The sequence below is a fragment of the Tubulanus polymorphus genome, chromosome 3 (genome assembly GCF_964204645.1).
Source record: "Tubulanus polymorphus chromosome 3, tnTubPoly1.2, whole genome shotgun sequence".
NCBI lineage: Eukaryota > Metazoa > Nemertea > Palaeonemertea > Tubulaniformes > Tubulanidae > Tubulanus > Tubulanus polymorphus.
Window position 1 is genome coordinate 25298973 of NC_134027.1, and position 19618 is coordinate 25318590.

Sequence of the window (19618 nt, forward strand, 5' to 3'; positions counted from 1 at the left end):
AACGAGATCATTTTATCAGAATTTGAAATCAAAAGTTTCGGACCCTTTCCAGAGAGCAGTAAATCCGAAACGTCGTGTAATTTTCACTTGAGATTTTAATTCTTGATAAATTAATTCCGCTTTTTAATCTTTTAAATTTGTTTAAACATGTCGGCTTTATCTAAACCGATCATCTATTCTACGTATGAATAATGATGATGATAATAATGTTGATGATAATAATGTGTATTTTCATATCGGGATTGACTTATGCCAACCTGGGCCACCTTCGGTTTTCTTAGTTAGTCGACTATAGTCGAACTAAACGAAACCGAATCTCCGTTAGTCGTAACTATATTCCGGAAATAGTTCGAAAATCAAGCGCATTCGGTTATTAGTTCCGACCACTAGTCGACTAGATACGAAAACCGAATTTAACCCTGAGCGCAGCTGACGGCGTGGAATGTAAAGAGTTAAAAGTTCGGATACATAGGTAGGTGCTATTCTACTGCTGTGAGAATGTAGTAGCTGCCCCTGAAAATGATTGAGATGAAGTTATCCACGGCAACATTCTGGCGACAACGTTTCGTAGCTCCGAGAAATGCAATCAGAGACGATTTTAGAAACGTGAAGCTAAAAGACATAAAACGAAATTATTTTCCAGTGTGAACGCAGAAAATTAATTTAAAGTAATCATGTTCTATGAAATACGTTAGGTGTCCGTGGTGTCACCAGCTATGCGTTATTAAAGTTAATTATGTTTCAACAAAAAAATGAATGATTTTGCCGTGGTAGGCGCAGGTGCTTAGTTACAGTTGCTACCGCACGACGGGTTTCTCAAATCGACACCAGATGTCACTTGTTTACTTCGAAAAATGACGACATCAAAAAGCGCTACGATCGTTACTCGTTCAAACGGCTCGACTGTTGACAGCATGGAAGTGTCGGACGCTGAAAGACTAGAGGATACCCTTACGACGTATCACTTACAAAGGATTTACAGACCTCGTTTGAAAAATACGGCATTTCAGTTTACGAGATATCCGATGCAGAAATGTCTGTTAATCGATCAGGTAACAAGTAACTATAGTTAGGGAAAGGCTGAATCTAGTTTTAGGTCTTAGTTGCTTGAAAAGTTCAGCTCTGATTAGACTGTACGGTGTCTTACTCCAAGAGTAGTTTGAATACCAGTCGATCATACTGGTTACCACTAGAAAAGCTGAATCTCCGAATATCTGAGTACGGTGGAGTTTGTTTCTGAAAAATTCAGTTATCTACTTTCTCTACAGTAAAATCAATGATATAATACTAACGCGTGTGTAAGGAAGAATTAAGAATATTTACTAACGCGATACTGAAAAACTAGAAATTTATTGGAATGACTTCAACATTTAATCGGAATTAGATCCAACGCGATTTCATATGTATAAATCGTGATGACGATTTCCATGAAAGGTTCTATGAATATAGAATCGTTTGTGTTGCGTTAAAAATCACAAAATAAAGCAAAATGTCGGTCGTGTGAAATTATGAACGACAACTCTCACGTTACAATTAAACATGTTCCATATTTCAGTAGAACTTTGAGTACTGATCGTCTATGACATTTCGCCTGGGGACTTTATACAGCAAACGTAAAAATCGGGAAAATCCTTACAACTGCAGCAGCGCTGTTCGACGTCACCTGCTATATTTTAAACCCAAACTACGCAACGTTTTTGTTAGTTTGACGTAGATATCTAGATTTAACTCGGTTCAGTTTTTATTATTTTTGTTTGGTTTTTCAATAAGGAGAAGAGGGAAACTTTTAGAAGATTAACAGACACGAAAATCCATGGTTCATTTGGAAGATTGATTTATACCACGGCGCTAGAACAACGTCAGATTCACACGCCGCTACCAGTGACACCTATATCTACTAAATGTACGTCATCATCATATTCATTAATTTATTCATTCAATGTCACCTTGTTGCCCCAGTGGTGAACCTGACTCCGGAATCTGTGTGTAAATTTAGCTCTGAGCCCAGTGTGTTGGTTTGATATGCCTCTGGGTCCAGTTTTATATTTGTGTGAGTCCGATTTTACTTTTATCTAGTTCCGCTTGTGCGGGTTGAATTTGACCCTGAACTCAGGTGCACAGTTGCTATAAATCAAAAAATCATTGAGATTTTAGATCTATAGATTTATCTAAAAACTCATAAAAGATAAAGATCCAGGACAAAAGTTCAGCAGTTATTGGTTCAATTGATTCTAGAGTTAAAATAAGTGCATTGCCAATTTTTAAACTCTAGTTACATCTAATCCACGAACTGTAAAACTGACTCGAGTTCATCCCCGCGGGGGGGATTTCGTCAAATAGTACGATCTATGAAATTGGTTTATTTCCATTTAAAGGTGTTTCGCCGAGTGCTATAATTGTTCGTAGTCGAACTGGGGATATCTTATCAACCAAACATACATCCCTATGCGACTGGTTCGAATCTCCTCCACCTGACCTTGACGATGTGCTGAGATGGCGAACAACAAAACGGTAAGCAATCTTGAAATAATCCGACGTGGATCCGTGGGATCGACGAAAAGAGAATTCCTCAAACCGACTCCGGTGCGTAGAGGTCCGGTTTCTGGGTAAAGATTCTTGCAGGGACTTTGGTCGATAGTGGTGAATATGGGCGCATGATTTGGGTTAATTTCTATTGGATAGCGGAACCCCTATCTGCCATTATGGGCCATATCTGACATATTTTGGGCCCAAATATAGGGGAACTCCTATATCGTTTGATGTGGGTTCACGTGGAACCAGAAAATTTTTCCCGGTTGTTATTTTCAGAATTGAAAAACAAGTCAAACAAGATTTCAGCCGAAACGAAAATAACAACTATCCGCTATCAACAGTTTTAGTGCGGTGGCATCGGACACCGGGTGAAAGTGGTTACAGCAAACAGCAATTGAGAGAGATATTCAACGAATTCGGTCCGATTCGAACTATCAAATACTCGAGCTCGTGCAGTGCGGTGGTAGTGTTCGAAAATCTGGTCGATAGTTGTAAGTTGATAACGGCGGCGGCGGCGACAAGTCAGTGGTTGGGTGACAAGCAAAATCGATTGGCGTGCAAATGGTACCACAGCACGATGTCGACGAAAAAATTCTATTTTAGGGGACAGGGCATGTGGGTTCGGTACAACTGATTAGAAAATATAATTTGTAAAATAAAGTCAACTGTCTTCTTGTCGCGTGAGAGAAAATGTGCTCATATTGTGAGTGATTGAATCGTGCTGCTTATAAAGGAAACGAATTCGCTTTATAACCGGAAGCTTACTATGGAAAAAAGTGAAAATGTCAAATTTCTAATCAAAGTTATTAGGTCTTTGTTGAATAATTCATTGAGATGAGAAGGTCATTTTTGGTGAATACATGTAATGATAATTTAGTTTTTTGGCTCCAGAATCGTGACTGACAACTATCGTAAATAACATCACGCGACTATCGTGTTTAAGTGACTTCTTCTTCGCAGACATCTAGTTGTTTTCAAATGAATTTTTGAGAGTAGAAAAGCGAGTCTCTCAAATTTTTGTTTGTTTGTTATTGTTTTTTGTTCTTAATGTCGATCGGATCGCAATAGGACTGACCCTATTCGATTGTACATTTTTACAGATTTCGCCACATTGACACATGTGGTGATTAAAACATTTTCAAAATTTCATTTGCAAAATAAATAAGTAGTATGTGGATGTTGGTTTTTCAAAATTTTCCACGGCCTAGCGCTGACTGGACATAATTCGAACAAAAACTGATTTGGCCAACACTTCCATACTCACAACAACTGAAGAAACGTCACCAAGCCAGTCTTTCTACACATACGTCAAGCTAAAACGACGGTTCTAAAATGGAACGATAGCGGTTATGTGAAATTTTTTCGACCGTTGCTTGTCAGATTCTCCGAGTCGTTTGATGAATTGATGGTGTCTAGTCGCCTCTTATACTCGTGTGATTCGTTCCGGCGCGGTTCAAAGACGGAAACTCAGTAAATAGCTAACATGCTAATTTACCACATGGAAGAAAATGCGATGCTTAATGTTACGTTTACGGATGGCCTTTCAGTCACAGACGCTGAGAATATGAAATATTGAAATGAATTACCTTATGATACACATGGGAACTGTCGCCGTGCGCGGGAGGTCACAAATAGTCAATAGAAATAGTTTTTATTTCAAGTTTTTTTTTATTTAAGAAAGTCGATCGATGTAAAATTCGCTCGATTTCGTCATGTTTTGAAAAATCTTAGGATTACCGGCGTCGCGACCGACCCAGTCTCTCCCCGACAGGCCAAACCGGTAAAAGGGTAGTGGTTCTGCAAACATTTACATCGATCTCATCACAATATCCGACATCCTGCTGCACTTAATTTTATTCTCATGTGCAAATTATGTGCAGTACTAGGAAGATTCGCGGCGGTGTGCTGGGCTTCGCGCCAATAACCCCTACCGTTCTGATTGCGGGGAATGCAAGTGGCGCAAAATTGGACAGGCAGCCAGGTAGTCTAGGCGATTTTTTTTCACAAGAGAGTTTCCACCATTTTGTTCGGAGTGCGCATGCTCTGCTGTGTTTGTAGACAAATTCACGCGTGGAATCGACCGCCGAGAACTGTGTCGCTGTAGTGTGCCTGTGCCCACGTACCATGAGTTCTATATGCCCGTACGGACGTGTGCAAGACCGGTAACCAGTCTAACTCGTAGTTGGAGACCAGTCTAATTGGCAACCAGTCTATTGGAGAGTGGAGTATCAATTAAATCAACTTTGTTGACGCAAAATATCGTGAACTGAAGGTTTGACAGACATAAACAAATAGTCGAAAATGGGTTCTATATTCGGGAAAGCTATGGACGAAAACCTGAAAAAGAACCAGGAATTCATGCTACGTACACAACAATTACAGGTAGCTTACGAAAATATATTATAGAGAAAACGTCATGGGCCTACTCAATATTAATTGGTTTTTCATTGACATTGTTGTTTTGTTGTTTTTTTAAGCTGGGGCACTGGGCTACCGGTGGCTGGGCGTGGTTACCGTGTGGCCTGGTAACTTCGACGTAGGCAGCGCTCAATTCAAGACCTAATTAACCCATTTGATTTGTTTCACTTTTCTTGTATTGTAGATGGAACGGCAATTAAATATGCAGAACCTGATGAGAGAAAGAATGATGGCAGCTCAACTCGCTAAAAATAAAGATATATTTTACTGGTTTTCGAGTTTCTATGCAGTTGCCCTAATGGGTCTCATCAGAGGGTCAGTTAGCATTACTACTAAAACTGGGATCAAATTATTGCGGATGAAATGTCATGTAGTTGAAATAAGTTTTTCTCGGTTTGTAGATATTCAAAAGCAAAGAACCCTGCATTCATCGGCCCACTGGTGCCACTGACATTTATCCTTGGCTATCAAATCGATTTGAATTATGGCAATAAATTGCAAAGGATAAGAGGTAAAAATTGACACGATTCCTCATTGACAATTTTGAAAATTAAGTTCTTAGATTTTGAGCATTAGAATATAGGCCTAAGCTAAAGCCTAGTGCACATCGACACTGCGATTGGAGACAACTAGTTGCAAGGCAGTTTTCGGCGCATGAGAGGAACTGGCTGGATACGATCAGTTGCTTGAATGTGTCGATGTGAGCGAGCTTACGATTGGTAAGCGTCGATCTATCTCCAGTTCCAGCCAGTTGCCCATGTTCTACTTTTGAGCAACTGGTTGTACTCAATCGCAGTCATATCCGTCGATGTGCGCGCTCTGGATCTCGACGATCGACACGCGCCATGCAGTTGCTGCAACTGACCGGTTGTAACTAGATTTCGATGTGCGCGGGGTAATCGTTCGGTAGCAACTAGTTGTCTCCAATCGCAGTGTCGATGTGCGCTAGGCTTAATATTATACCAGATATTATATACCGGTATTGTATTAAACAATTCCTGAGCAATGATCCATTGATAAAGATCTTTGGATTTGAATCAAAAGCTCTAACATTTGCTAAACAAATTGTGTCTTTTTCAATGTCTTGAATAATGTCTACAACGCAGATATCGCTAGTGAAAAGATCCGACTTGAGCATCTGGAGTGTACTTCATCCAGCTCGAAGTCAAAAGATACAACTTGAGTGGAGTTAAACTGTACCATCCAACTGATCCTCTTTCATTCGTTGTATTTTTAGACGGAGCTGAAACGATTCTAAAAGAGGATTTATCGTTGATTTCGATGCCCGGAGGAGTCCCAACTTTCGATGAAATCGAAGAGCGACGCGGTCAATAATAAAAGCTTTCGAATATGTTCTTTTTCTGCAATAGCTTAAAAATGTCATGACCTCCCCTAACTCAGGATTTTCCACAAATTTTTGACGGGTTCTTCCATTTACGGTACCTCATTATGATTACCTCATTAAAATAGTTTAGAACTTGAAATCATATTGCTCTATATATAACATTTACACAGTTATAACTGTACTAATTAAATTAGAAATTAATAATATTTCATATTTGTGAAAAATAGTTTTTATTTTGTAAAGAGCCTTAAAAAATATACTTATTTTTATCGAAAATCTATGAAATATTTTTTGTATGTTATTTTGGCATTTTCTGTGATCTCATGTAGGCTGTTAATCGAAGACCAGGGAGATAAAATAATAACTCATGATTAATAGAGGGGCAGTGCCCTTTGGAGAGTCAGACAAAAATTGCCCGTTTCGGCAAAATTTGTGCCCTATTTGAAGATAGTGCTTTTTGAATCAATAGAAACTCAGCATTCTCAGCCGTGACCCCTCCAACCACTGGTCCCTTAATCCTTGATATCACGCTACCTAATCATCGCCGAGATCAACGCACCGGGATTAACAGTTTAATTACGGGATTCGAACCGCGACTAAGATTTATTATTTCTATCTCTGGCAAGCGAGTCAGTGCAATATACGGGGAATCCCCAATTTCAATACGCTTCGCAGTTTAATGCAGTAGAAACCCGTCATCGCTTTCAAAATCATCATCTCGTGAAATGAAGCGCTGTTGCAGTTGACGTAAACGAGTTTAAACTATCTATTGTTTAATTTAGTAAGCTTTTGAAGCTGAATGATTTTATTTCAGTTCATTAATTGCAATTTGAGGTTGATTTTTAACGTTTTTTTGTTCAGTCTGGACTGCTGGATTGGTGTCGAGTCATCTGATTTTTTGTCATTATTCATTGCCATATCATTTGGCCGTCAGTACCACAGGGGCTCGTATTTGAAGTTTGGGGGTGAACTGTAGCTTAGATCATCCGATAACCAAGGTACTTACTTTAATTCTTACCAGGGATATTATTATTGTATAATCTAAGCTACAGTACAGTTCACCCCGAAACTGAAATTTCAAATACGACTACGAGCCCAATATTTGACTACTATACGACCGTGGTTTATTAAGTAACTTATGGTGGTGGTGGCTAATATTATCAATTTGGGTGAATTCTAAAAATCACAAGCAAGCACACAACCAAATGAAGCCTATTGAACGGTCATCCTTATTACCGAGATGACGTATTTTACCGAGATCAACCGAGATAAACCGAGATGAAATTAAATATGACATATTTATTTATTCCTTATCGATTTTTACCATTGAGATCATATTATTACTGATATAACATGATTTCAAGTGTTAAAATCGATAAGAAATAAATAAATATGCTATATTTCATTTCATCTCGGTTCATCTCGGTAAAATACGTCATCTCGGTAATAAGGATGACTCCTATTGAAGGTTTGAAAAAAATGCATTGAATAAATATTTTCATTATATTGACAAAACATTATTTTTGTATTGTCATGTCTCCAAAACGAAAAGATGTTGTTTTGTCACAAACTAAAAATCTTGTTTGTGAAATTGTGGCAAATACGTGATTTTTTCGCGTATGGCCTGCTGGATCAGCCACCATGATGACTAGTACTAGAGTTAGTGGGCGTAAAGTAGCTTTAGATCCTCCAATACCCAAGCAACTTTATTTGCTGGGATATTGGAGCGTCTAAGCAGGGAAGTGTGATGAGATGGAATACGGACGCTTTTAATTGCCGGATGTAGGCTATTCAATTCAGCCCGTACATCAAAGGTTACCGCAACAGCAGTAAGCTACGCTTATCGAGTGTGTGTTACCAGCTGAACACCAGTCAACATCAACTTTGATTCGGTCGCAGAACAACCCGCAATAGTTTTAGCCAGATAAATGTTCTGCGATCGATACTACGCATGCGCACTGCAGTTCATTGAACAACGTGGAAGTGGCTCTGTATGCACATATTTTTCTATCGAAAATCGGTTGAAATTCAACAATTTCTCGTAAAATTTGTCCAAAAAGGTATGTATTTTTATTCTTCTATATCTCCGAAACCCGGTATCGGAACATTAAGTATTTATATTGTGATTAAAGTCTGTTTTTATGTGTTAAACATATGTTTTTGCCAGTTCGTTCCGATTCCGGGTTTAGCGTTATTTGGGCCTTGAAGATGTCAAATATTTCGGCCCAGACTCGCGCAGCTTTCGTTTCTGACGTCATGTTGCTATGTTACGACACAAACATATACACGAAGTATGATCTTTAAAATGTGTATTTACTACATAATAATGTTACTTAATAACGCTTACATTAGGCCTACAAATTATTGTCCCCCATATAAACAAAGTTGCCTAAATAGCATCAGCAATCTCATTTAATTAACCTTTTTTTGTTTTTAGTCATGGATCTTTGTCGATTGTGTGGAAAAAATGCGAAACCTCCGGATCGTCGTCCTATCGATAAAAATGATTTCAAAAGCCATGTGAAGGAGTTGTTCAACATTGATTTTGATGATGATACTGAACAGTACCCGATATATATCTGTAATATGTGTCGTGTCAAATTACAAAAATGGCGTAAGAACAAAAACGTTAAAAAAACTGTCCCTGTTACTATCAAATTAAAACAATGGACATGTAAACCACTGGTTAATTCCAAGTCTGGACGGCGACTTATTTGTAGTCAAAATTTTATCGATCGATTTTCCATAATGTACTGCTGCCATTCCATTTGAACTGAATTTAAATACTCGATGGTTAATCACTTCAGTCATAGCCTTTTCCAAATATATAGTGTTCCTGCGAAAATAATAATAATGATTATTATTTTAACATGTACTTATCTGGATTTTTTATATTATGTTTATGTATTATTTTCTGTATTCGTTTATTATTTTATAACCTAAAAGGATTGTATTGATTATAAAAATAAATGTAAAAAATACCTGTATGTGTGTTTTCTCGTGTTCAGATCGCAGTCTCTGGTCAGCTGAGCCTGAGAAGTACCTATATGAATAAGAAAAGGAAAGAAGTGCCTGCAATTAGGTGGAAACTATTCCGATATTTCATTGATTCAAAAGGAATAACACTCACTAGAATCGGCCGAATTAGTTGATCCTGATCCAGAGGATTCCCGTAATATTTCCGTATCGATCTGAACCAATTCGTCACTATCAAAGAATAGATCGTCAAAATCGTCATCATTTATAATTTCGTTGACAACCGCTGCCATTTTAATACAGCGGAAAGAACCGATATCACGATTGATAAAACACTATATCCGTCTGAAGCGATGTAGAGAGAATCCCACAATGATAACGAAAAAGTCCAAAAATGTTAGTAGTTTATTCAACGTTTCGTCCATGTCCTAATAGTCATCTTCAGAAATAATGAATACTACAGAAATTATGAAAGATATATACAATCCAGAGACAAAGAGACTAATTCAAGTAATCAGAGATGATACTAACTAAAGGAAAATTAACGTAGAAACAGTTACACACTAAAACAGATTAAAGAGAAGCAGTTAAGAGACAAACTAGGGGGCACTTAAATTTAAGACAATTGTGAATACAAGTTGATCGACTAAAATTGATGAGGGGAAATCAGGTGTTGAGTTTAACCAGTTTACAGAGGAATTTTTATATAAGTTTATTATGGGATGAAAAACCGATATTCGGAAACAACTGATTTATTACGGAGATTCCCGATCTCGCTGGTTATCGCTTATCGGCGCGTTACGTAACAAAGCGCTCGCCGACGAACCGTTATCGGCTTTAGGGCAATTACAACGCACATTCGACAAGAGCTGCACAATAGCGTCCGTATTCCATCTCATCACACTTCCCTGGTCTAAGCTACTATTCACCCACAAACTTCAACTATGAACCCCTGGGTCCAGTTCCACAGTTGTGAGTTAAGATTTGACCCTGGGTTAAAACATTGAAAATGAACTAAATTTAACTCAGAGTTAACTCTAACTCACAACTGTGGAAAGTTCCACAGTTGTTAAAGTTACAGTTAACTCTGAGTTAAAATTAGTTCATTATCAATTAGTTAACTCTCAAATCTTGACACAGAACTGTGGAACTGGGTCCTGTGGTTAAGTCAATAACTTCAGCGAAGATTTCGTCCGATAAATTTTTCCTATTTTTATTCGCTTCAGCGCTTTTAACCGGGAGAAATGAATTTTAATTTGGATCAGACTCGTGGTGCACCGTCGTTCTATGATCCTGCAGCGGGGTCTCGGATTCGAATAGTCGGCCAAAGTCAATCGCAATCGCAACTCTCACAAACAATGCCAATATCTATAGGACCTGGACTTCTTAGTAGACAGAATCCTATGACCATGTCGACGCCCTCGTTAAACTTTAACGCCGTCCCAGACGGGCCCCGACCCCAGCCGCGAATTCCCATGATGCCTAACTACCGCAGTATGACTGCCTTGAACAGCGGGCAGTTTTCTCCAGGAATGAGTCCCATGTCGCCGGTGGTGCCCCCAACGCCGAAACTACCGCTCGAAGAACTCGAAAATATCGTCGAGAATCTACAGATGAGCATCTCGAGCGGGAATATCGAACAAGCTCAAATCTGCGCGAGTCAACTAGCAGCGAACGCGACGAAGATCAAGATGGACCTCCTGGAATCGGAAACAATAAAGGAAAAAGTGACATTTAGGTAAGGCTCTGATGGATACTCGGATGCCTATCAGGACAATTGCAAAACCTTTGAAATCCATCCTCAAGTAATTATAATCCACTTACCAAATCAAAGGAAACTTAGTTAGTCCGCTTATTAGTGGCTAATTTATTGGTATGAGTTTAAGTGTTTAACAAAGTATTTAGCTGAAGTTAGTTAGCTAGTCTAAGTTTAGTTAGTCTAATTTATCAGAAGTTAGTATCTGTGCTACTTTAGGGTTAAAATTTACTTCTGGCGGCGGCGGGGGGGGGGGGGCAATTGTCCGGGGGGGAATTGTCCTAGAATCACTCGGATGGATAGTACGATTTTTTGAAAACACGAAAGAAGCGAATTTTGCTTGTACGAACTTTACCTAAACAAACAGAGTGAATTTCTTTAATTTTTCAGGCTGAAAGTTTACGTAGAATACAAGAATCTGTCGGCAGGATTCGTTCTCCTTAACGTGAATCCCGACATTAATATCAAACAACTTAAAGAACAGGTAGTTAACTCTAAATAAATGATCTACGGTCATCAAAGTCAGTTATTACATTCCACTGCCCACTTTATAGAGTCAAAATCCAACTCAAATTACCATTTCTTAATAGAACCAAATTCATTATTATGCACTATGTTTTTCTTGGTCCCAACTGGTGTTAGTATTACATACTTAATCTATATTCAGATTGTCTAATTATTGTGCATCTGACCACTATTTGGTATTCCACGTTCAGTTTCTTCTAATATACACTTCAGTTGCAAATCAAACCTTTTCTCTCGAATAAGTCTCTTATTGATGAAAAAGATACAAATCGCTGAGTAGAAAAATGAAGTTAATTTATATTCGGTGGTTCCTGGGATAATTTATGGATTCAGTTGCTTAAGAATTAGGTTCAATTTTGACAATTTCACACGATCTGCCGGATTGCGTTGTAGTTGCCCAGATTCGCAGTGAATAAAGTTTGTTGATTCGTCGATTCATTCAGATGATGCTGCACCACAAAATTCACACGAAGCTTCAGAAATGGATCGTCGGTAATAAACTGTGTAAAGACACCGATGTCCTGTCGAGTTTAGGCTGTAAAGGCGACCACGCTGTATTTCTGTACGTGATGTCGGCTAGATTCGCCGGCTTGGAGAAAGATAAAGCCGAACGAGACCAGAGAAGATTGTCTATGGGAGGTTCGCTTCTTTTCAATTCGTGAATCATCAGTTTTCATTGTCAGAATCACCGGTTTATCAATCAACCCTTTTAGTGCAGACAAATCCTTACTCTAAAGTAAATATGAATAACTTGAAAATTCCACCGATGTGCAGTGGATATACCACTCAAGTGCATGTACATTACGATGCAGTGTATTGTTAGTTAATAATATTTCACAATGTCTGACAGATGCTGCCCTCTTTCGATAGAGATTATCAGCGGATACACTGAGGTGCAGTGTATTAGCACAGTCAATCGCTGATTTATACTCTTGCCTCCCATGTTCAACTTTTAAGTGTATTTATGAGAAATATATTTATTTTCTAGGTCTGATGCCCGAAGCATCTGAAGAAGGTAAGTTCGATGAATTTAGACCTGGATGTTCACTAGCATTGTCTGTATTTTACTTGTATTTTTTGTAGAGGGTTTTGTTCTAGTGAACAGGGATGAGGTTCCCGCAACAGCGCCGAGACTTGAAGCGTGGCCCGAAGAACCAGTTGAGAACCCCGCTGTTAGACAGCGCGTCGTGCCTCAGGAACCGGTTCAACAGTCGTTACCTAATAATCAACCGGAAATCGGACAAACTGTCCAGGTTTGTATCAACTACTGTTGCCCCAAATGACAGAATTACGACCCATTTTCGCCGCTATTGCCCCTGAATTTGCTTGCTGCTTTGGTAAAAATTGGACCTGTGAAATCTAAGACAAGCGCATGGAAATTTTAGATTGCTAGATGACAAGTTAAATCGAATACTTTCTGTCTATGTCTGACGTATTTGACTGCGTTAATTGACTGAATTCTTAAGCAGATCAAGTCAGGGAAAAGTCAGGGAAAAAGCAAGTCAAATAAAACTGGCCCCCCCCCCCCCCCCCCCAGTGAAAAATGATGACGATGTGAAAATTCCATTGTACACCAATTTCACCGCTGATAATCTATATTTGTAGAAACCAGCGTTGAAATGGACGTGTCAGGTTTGTACGTTCGAGAATCAGCCGACGCGACCGGGATGCGAGATGTGTTCGACCGATCGACCGGACGACTTTCAAATACCCGACGACTACGAATTGACGCGCGAAGAAATACAGCGCAAAGAAGCCGAAGAATTACTCGATTTACAAACGCAAGAGGTACGCTTTTAGTATTCTCAACCCAGTTCAATAGTTGTCCGATGCTTACAAGGTACAGTCAAACGAGCTTAAGTCGTCATAGTTGGGATGATCGTTTCAGATCAGGGAATTACAGATTTGCTTTCCTCTGCAGAATTCCGACTTTCTTTGAATATGAGGGAATTTTAATTTTCGGTGTCTTGTTGTTCTTGCTGGTTTTGAGTGGCGCGAAGAAACAGTCCCCTGAGGATGTCTGTTACTTTGATATGGGAATTTTTCAGGCGAGGGTTAGGGAAATATCAGGAGTTTTGGATTTCCCAATCCGTAAAGACCCTGTTATGTTGATGACTTACTGAGAGGCGCAGTGGCCGAGTGGTGTTAAGCTGCTAGTCATTGATCTCGTCAATCCAGGATTTACGGGTTCGAATCCCGGTGGCGGCAGAGTTTCTTGGTCGAAGGTTCTTCACCGGTCTCTCCCCCATTGGGAAAAAGAAACATCGAACCCATTGATAATGCCCTGCTTGGCGCTCAGTGGGTCGAGGGAATTTAAAAGGAAAATGACTTATCCAAGTGAAAAATGATGAGCACTGGAAATAAAAAAGGGACTCAAAATAGAGACAACTCAAGCGTATGAAGACTTATCTGATGACGATTTTTGAAAGAAGTTTGACTGTATTTTTAATGAAAAGTTTTCTCAACATTTCTGTTTGTGGTAAACAAAACATCTTTTCGAGTTGGAAAATTCTAAGTTCTGCTCATAAGGTTCCAGTACCGCCTCCTGTCCATTAGCCCCAAAAATTTAGGTCCATTCCGCTGTTTTGGATGTCATTTCTGAAATGTTGCAGTGATAAAGACATGCCCCTAATCCTCCATAAAGTAAAACCTTGTAAATACATTATTGAATAGAATTCGAGGGCTGGCTCAATAGAAAAACATTGCATCATTGAGCTTTGCCAGTTGCGCAAAGCTTAGATTTAAGACCAGTCGAAGCTATCTTGGTTCTACAACTTCTAGTCTAGATATTCATAACCCTTTTGGACTAGGCTCCCGAATTGTAATTTTATCACTGCATCGTTTCAGAAATTAAACACTCCTCCAGTCGACAACGACAAACAAGATCTCGAAAAGGATGAAGACTTGGCTAGGATGCTTCACTTCCAAGACCTTTTCGCTACTCAGCTGGTGAATCAACTGCTTCTACCACCAGCTCATGTTGCTGACTCTGATTCAGATAGTGAGAACAATGCTTAGAATATGATATAACATACAGGGATCAGTCGCTCAGAGGTTGGTTAAAGATAACTGGTGGATGAATACAATAGTTACAGTAAACTATTAATTAGTCACTACGTCAACTATCCACTGGTTTTACTCTAACCAACTTTTAAGCAACTTGCCCCAGCTTTTGATTATGGAGTAGACTGCAAAAAGAAATATATCTGATTCGAGCAACATATTGGGTCACAAAACACTTCCAAAATATCCCAAATTGGATTGATCAAACTTGTGCAGAGTCTAAGACCAGTAACGAGGTTCCACAGTATCTTTTGAAGACCAGTAAAACAAATCCAGCGTGTGATTCGAACGTTAGCAAACATTCCGAAATTCTCACAAGGTTTATCATGTATTTTACGTACCGGTAATGTCTTCAGTATGGTTATGATTTTTGACTGAGATAAATCTTTCTTTATGCCACTTATTTGCACCAGATGATTCACATTAGTCAATAACTGCTGTAAATGCTGTACAAAAGTGAAGTATTTATAGTAGATGTTAACCCCCTTAAAAAAAACTACCGCTGGTATTTTATTCCCAGTCCATGAAACCAGGCCCCTAGAACAATAAATAAACTGTCCCTGCCCAGCTGATGTGATAAAAGAGTGGTTCAGCTAGTCTATATATATTCCTCACAGGGGTCTGACACAAACAGTTTTTGACCCAGTACCCTAGGTACTATGTATAAAAAGACTATAAATATAATAAGTCTTTTTATATATAGTACCTAGGATACTGGGGTCAAAAACTTTTTGTTTTGTGTCAGGCTCGTGTGATATACCTACTTGTATATAATGCATGTGACTTAGATTTTATTTGAATTTCGAATATCCAGTAGAAATGAGTTGAACCGCTCTTAATAACTATGATGTACATAAAGTAAATATGTGATTAGAATTTAATAAATGGTTTTCAATATAGACAAATCTCTTGTTTTTGCTCTTTTGTTTATTTCGTTGGAAACATGGCATTAGGCTAAAAAAAAATTGATACCTTGTTTCTCCGCTCTGCTGAGCTTAAATGTTGACCCGGCCGGCCGCCTATCTACCCTATACATTACTTTTTTTTAAAATCGTGATCAATTTTGCCATAACAGACCCGGCCGCTGTAGAAATGAACTGTTTACAAATTTTATCATATTTAACAAAAATGACCCGGCCGCTGCGGAGAAACAAGGTATCATTTTTGTTTAGCCTTAAATAGATTACTGAAAACGTGACGTCACGGCACGTGGTATTGACGTCACGCAGCGAGTACAGCTGAAGCAACAAGTGCCTCGTCAAGTAGCCTACATTGGCCGTTGAACTTTGACTTGATCATTTGGAGGAATTTAGATTTGTATGACTGACAGACTGATATTAATCTCAGTATCTCAGACTTAATGAGCAAAACCCACAGTTGATGATTCAACAATTTATTCTGATAGTTTCGAACTGTTCGACAGTTTCAGAATTTCATCAGAAAAACGAAAATCAAAATTTCTATTTCGTTGATGATGAACTTCAGTCGAAACTGTCGGAATAAATTGTTATATCATCAACTGCGGGTTTTGCTCATTACATTTTTATGAACTGATAGAATATACACCTCTGTGGAGAGAAGAAAAAATTACGTCAAGTTTTGATCAATGCCAAATTACTTTGTTAAACCATCTTCAACGAACGCCAATATTCCGAGACCAGTTCTCGATTGAATTTGACATTTTGAGTTAAGATTTACAGTTAAAGGTCTTTAATAAAGGTCTTGTATAATGCCACGGTTGGGATCGATACACAACATGGCGTTATAACGAATTTGGTGCGACAAAAAATGTATTCCCGTTGAATTGAAGTTAGATTGAGCAAATTTGTTCCTAGAAGAAAAATGTCGGTGTTCAAGTGATCGGTGGCATTAAAAAGGATGGCAGCGTTATAACAAACTTTGACTGTTTTTTGAAATGTTTTAACTTCGATAGGTTTTAACCGACAACTCGAGAAGTTGGACCCAGAATAAATCCAAACCTGACATCGTTGGCTCTGAAATAGAACAGTAGCGCAAACCTGAATATTTTTTTCTCGCGTTGGTCCAGACTTATCAGTCTCAATTGAACCGTAAACAATTTTGTCATAGCCCGAATTGGCCACCACAATTTGTACTGTATTTTCACCTATCCCTTCTGTCTGGTCTAATAGATTGTTTGGCTTTCTTCTTTTTTAAAAGGCTGAGCACATTCGTCAATTAGAGCATGAACACCAACGAGTGATCAACTATCATTACTTAGTTGAACAAGAAGAAACATTAGACCTTGTCGCCAACAGTGAAATGTTTTATTGTGCCATTTGTTTTGATGAAGTTGATCCCGGAGAAGGGGTCGTTCTCAGAGAATGTTTACATACATTCTGCAGGTACTTTGCTTGACATTTTAATTCATTGATCGATGGTCCCTTGCATCTCCATTCTCTCGGAATTGAGAATCTTTGAAAGTGTCCCACATTTCTTTGAATATTGCAAATGTTTTTGTTAAGCCACAAATCCAAAAGATTGCAAATGAAAGTTTCATCGATTTCACTTGAAATCTGAAAACTCACTGGAAATATTGTGTACTTACTGGGAGCCAAAAAAATCGAAATTCTTTTCAATGAACACCGCTCGAACGTAGGTCATAATATATTTATAGGGTCGTAACTGGTTTCTGTTTTTGGCAGGTCTTGTCTCCAAGGAACCATTGAAAACAGCGAAGATGCGCAAGTGCTTTGTCCATTTACCGACGGGAACTACTCTTGCGATAAACCACTGCAGCACAGGGAAGTGCAGGGGGTAAGATTATAAAAAAATATTGCATGCACCCAAATATTGCATGATGCCGCATGCCTATCGTTCAGTTGTATGGACCGTTTAAACCGTATGAAATCGTGATTTGACCACTTGTGTTTGGTGGCCAGTAAGACACGCGATGACTTCATCAGACCTGAAGTAGTTTCTCCACTTTCTAAGAGCTCCAACGTTCTGCTGCAAAAATATCAAAATATTCTCAAAATCTGAAAAATGTCTAGTTCATTTTCAATTAAACAGCTATTTCATGTCAAATTACTACCTCTCATTTTTGCTTAAAGCTACTACTAAAGATTAGAAATATTAGTTAGTCTTGTCTGTGCCATGTACGTATACCTCTAAACCTTAAATAACGTCGACGTTTTACTTTCGAACCACTCCTCAATTTTTCAGTTAGTTTCTGCCGTTGGTTTTGAGAAGTATCTACAACGCGGTTTGGCAACCGCTGAATGTCAAGCCAGCAACAGTTACCACTGTAAAACGGCTGACTGCGGAGGCTGGTGTATTTACGAAGATGAAGTCAATGTATTCAACTGCCCGGTCTGTGGCAAGAAAAACTGTCTCACCTGTAAAGCTATACACGAAGGTCAGAATTGTAAGGAGTATCAGGATGATTTGAGAATTCAGGCGGACAATAGCGAGGCCGGTAAACGAAGTCAAGAAATGTTAAAGGTATCGGAAATCTTGATTCGGGCGAATTTCATCGGTTTTACGTGAAATCAGTTTACAGCAGGCGCGGGTCAGAAATAAAGCGACGTCATTCCACGTGGTAAAATTTGAATGACGCCCATGCCGGTGGGAGCACTTAAGATGGTGGCCTTGGTCCTCCCTAAGATATTCTCTACAATATTTCGTTATCATAAATAACAAAAATTTCTTCTACACTTCAGTACTTAATAACGTCTTGATCGGTATATTTGTAGGGATTAGTCAAGTCCGGTCAAGCCATGTTCTGTCCCGGATGTCAGATATTGATACAGAAAAAGGAGGGCTGTGATTGGCTACGATGTACGATGTGTAAGATAGAAATATGCTGGTGTACTAGAGGCCCTCGTTGGGGTACGAATGTAAGTTTCAGAAATTTTTTTTTTTTCGTTGGAAAGTTTTCACTAAAATCGTTCTTCTACTGAATAATTGTATTTTGCTACAAAAATGCATCTGTTCATTTTTTAATTGACAAATTGTTTTATTTCCAGGGAAATGGTGATGTTTCTGGTGGTTGTAAATGTAGAGTAAACGGTATTTTGTGTCATCCTACGTGTCAAAACTGTCATTGAGAAAGACTAATCATTTTAGGAAAATGGTTTACTGTGCCTCGATTTAGTTATGATACATGTAATCAGACAGCATTCTGGTTATGGTACTGGATCCAGTTAACTAATTTGATACTGAACCAGTTCCACAGTTGCGCGTGTGGCTGTGGGTTTGATTTGACTGTGGATCCAGTTCCACAGTTGTGTGTGTGTGGGTTTAATCTGTCTCTGGACCCAGTTTTGCTGTTATGTGGATGGGTTCAATCTGTCTCTGGACTCAGTTTCACCGTTATGTGGGATCCAGTTAGATACAGCATATGTCAGTGGCTACTCGGTGTTATTTTGATATATTTGTGAAGAAATATATTCATCCTGAATGATGCAAAAAAGATGCAAATTTTCGAATTGACGAAAATGGCAACCTCAATGGGAAAGCGGGGGTCCAGACCCGTGACCATCCCCTAAAATCCGCCCGCTCTGTCTTATGTCTCGTACGAAGCTGTTAATTGTTATCATTAAAACATGAAATGTCTGGTTGCAATTAATCTTCATCGAAACTGAATCCGTCTAATTTGAAATTCAAATGTATTGAAATTTCATTTAAATGTTAAAAAGACGCGTTTTGAACGAAATGTTCCCGGTCTCAATATTCATGCAATCTTGAAATTCTATATAAGGTAGACAAACGTAGCGCTATCTTTTGACCCGTTTATATAAGACGGTTCCATTAGAATATTACAATTATATGTATGTCAAACATGTTGAATTAAGTCATCTGTAAATAAAATTGAATTCGCAGAATATATACGCGGTGCATAATGTATATCGCTGTTGAATAAATTATAATCTGATACTAGATTTTTCATTTTTGATTTTTAATGGTTACCCAAATAAAGGCAACAAGTGACTTGTAACACAACTAGCTTTTTACCATCGGTAGATCATTTCCCTTCATTGTTG

The 19618-nt window shown here is 38.7% G+C and overlaps 4 protein-coding genes across 7 annotated transcripts; 3 read left to right on the top strand and 1 right to left on the bottom strand.

Moving 5' to 3' along the window:
• The first annotated feature begins 854 nt into the window (after positions 1 to 854).
• LOC141902612 (uncharacterized) lies at positions 855 to 3486 on the top strand. The gene is made up of 4 exons (XM_074790433.1): positions 855 to 1052; positions 1771 to 1903; positions 2376 to 2511; positions 2809 to 3486. Exons 1-4 carry the CDS (start codon positions 855 to 857, stop codon positions 3164 to 3166), a joined length of 825 nt encoding a protein of 274 aa, XP_074646534.1. The 3' UTR covers positions 3167 to 3486.
• Positions 3487 to 4782: 1296 nt separating this feature from the next.
• LOC141902388 (plasminogen receptor (KT)-like) lies at positions 4783 to 6386 on the top strand. Its single transcript, XM_074790091.1, has 4 exons — positions 4783 to 4914; positions 5135 to 5265; positions 5352 to 5461; positions 6188 to 6386. The coding sequence occupies exons 1-4, from the start codon at positions 4834 to 4836 to the stop codon at positions 6283 to 6285; spliced, it is 420 nt and encodes a 139-aa protein (XP_074646192.1). The 5' UTR covers positions 4783 to 4833; the 3' UTR covers positions 6286 to 6386.
• Positions 6387 to 6960: 574 nt separating this feature from the next.
• LOC141902826 (ranBP-type and C3HC4-type zinc finger-containing protein 1-like) lies at positions 6961 to 19616 on the top strand. Of its 4 annotated transcripts, XM_074790722.1 has the most exons (13): positions 6969 to 7076; positions 7157 to 7293; positions 10498 to 11009; positions 11418 to 11511; positions 11996 to 12191; positions 12541 to 12567; positions 12636 to 12805; positions 13158 to 13340; positions 16794 to 16978; positions 17279 to 17390; positions 17799 to 18077; positions 18329 to 18472; positions 18602 to 19616. In XM_074790722.1, exons 3-13 carry the CDS (start codon positions 10516 to 10518, stop codon positions 18680 to 18682), a joined length of 1965 nt encoding a protein of 654 aa, XP_074646823.1. In that variant the 5' UTR covers positions 6969 to 7076; positions 7157 to 7293; positions 10498 to 10515; the 3' UTR covers positions 18683 to 19616. The 4 variants fall into 4 exon arrangements, with proteins under 4 accessions (XP_074646822.1, XP_074646824.1, XP_074646823.1 ...); XM_074790721.1 differs by lacking the exon at positions 7157 to 7293 and having other exon boundaries at positions 6961 to 7076; XM_074790723.1 differs by lacking the exon at positions 7157 to 7293 and having other exon boundaries at positions 6968 to 7042.
• On the bottom strand, positions 8954 to 9711 carry LOC141902241 (uncharacterized). Its single transcript, XM_074789883.1, has 3 exons — positions 9426 to 9711; positions 9278 to 9338; positions 8954 to 9131 (listed from the first exon to the last, which is right to left on the bottom strand). Exons 1-3 carry the CDS (start codon positions 9562 to 9564, stop codon positions 8954 to 8956), a joined length of 378 nt encoding a protein of 125 aa, XP_074645984.1. The 5' UTR covers positions 9565 to 9711.
• Positions 19617 to 19618: the final 2 nt, after the last annotated feature.

Bases quoted from the DNA above. Each gene is read 5' to 3' on its own strand.
- LOC141902826 (XM_074790721.1), top strand. From the start codon at position 10,516: ATGAATTTTAATTTGGATCAGACTCGTGGTGCACCGTCGTTCTATGAT. The intron at 12,192-12,540 runs GTTCGCTTCTTT...TTTATTTTCTAG, and splicing joins GAGAAGATTGTCTATGGGAG to GTCTGATGCCCGAAGCATCT. The intron at 16,979-17,278 runs GTACTTTGCTTG...TGTTTTTGGCAG, and splicing joins TGTTTACATACATTCTGCAG to GTCTTGTCTCCAAGGAACCA.
- LOC141902241 (XM_074789883.1), bottom strand. From the start codon at position 9,564: ATGGCAGCGGTTGTCAACGAAATTATAAATGATGACGATTTTGACGAT. The intron at 9,339-9,425 runs GTGAGTGTTATT...TTATTCATATAG, and splicing joins AACTAATTCGGCCGATTCTA to GTACTTCTCAGGCTCAGCTG. The intron at 9,132-9,277 runs GTATTTTTTACA...TTATTTTCGCAG, and splicing joins ACGAGAAAACACACATACAG to GAACACTATATATTTGGAAA.
- LOC141902612 (XM_074790433.1), top strand. From the start codon at position 855: ATGACGACATCAAAAAGCGCTACGATCGTTACTCGTTCAAACGGCTCG. The intron at 1,053-1,770 runs GTAACAAGTAAC...TTTTTCAATAAG, and splicing joins AATGTCTGTTAATCGATCAG to GAGAAGAGGGAAACTTTTAG. The intron at 2,512-2,808 runs GTAAGCAATCTT...TGTTATTTTCAG, and splicing joins AGATGGCGAACAACAAAACG to AATTGAAAAACAAGTCAAAC.
- LOC141902388 (XM_074790091.1), top strand. From the start codon at position 4,834: ATGGGTTCTATATTCGGGAAAGCTATGGACGAAAACCTGAAAAAGAAC. The intron at 4,915-5,134 runs GTAGCTTACGAA...CTTGTATTGTAG, and splicing joins TACGTACACAACAATTACAG to ATGGAACGGCAATTAAATAT. The intron at 5,266-5,351 runs GTCAGTTAGCAT...CTCGGTTTGTAG, and splicing joins CTAATGGGTCTCATCAGAGG to ATATTCAAAAGCAAAGAACC.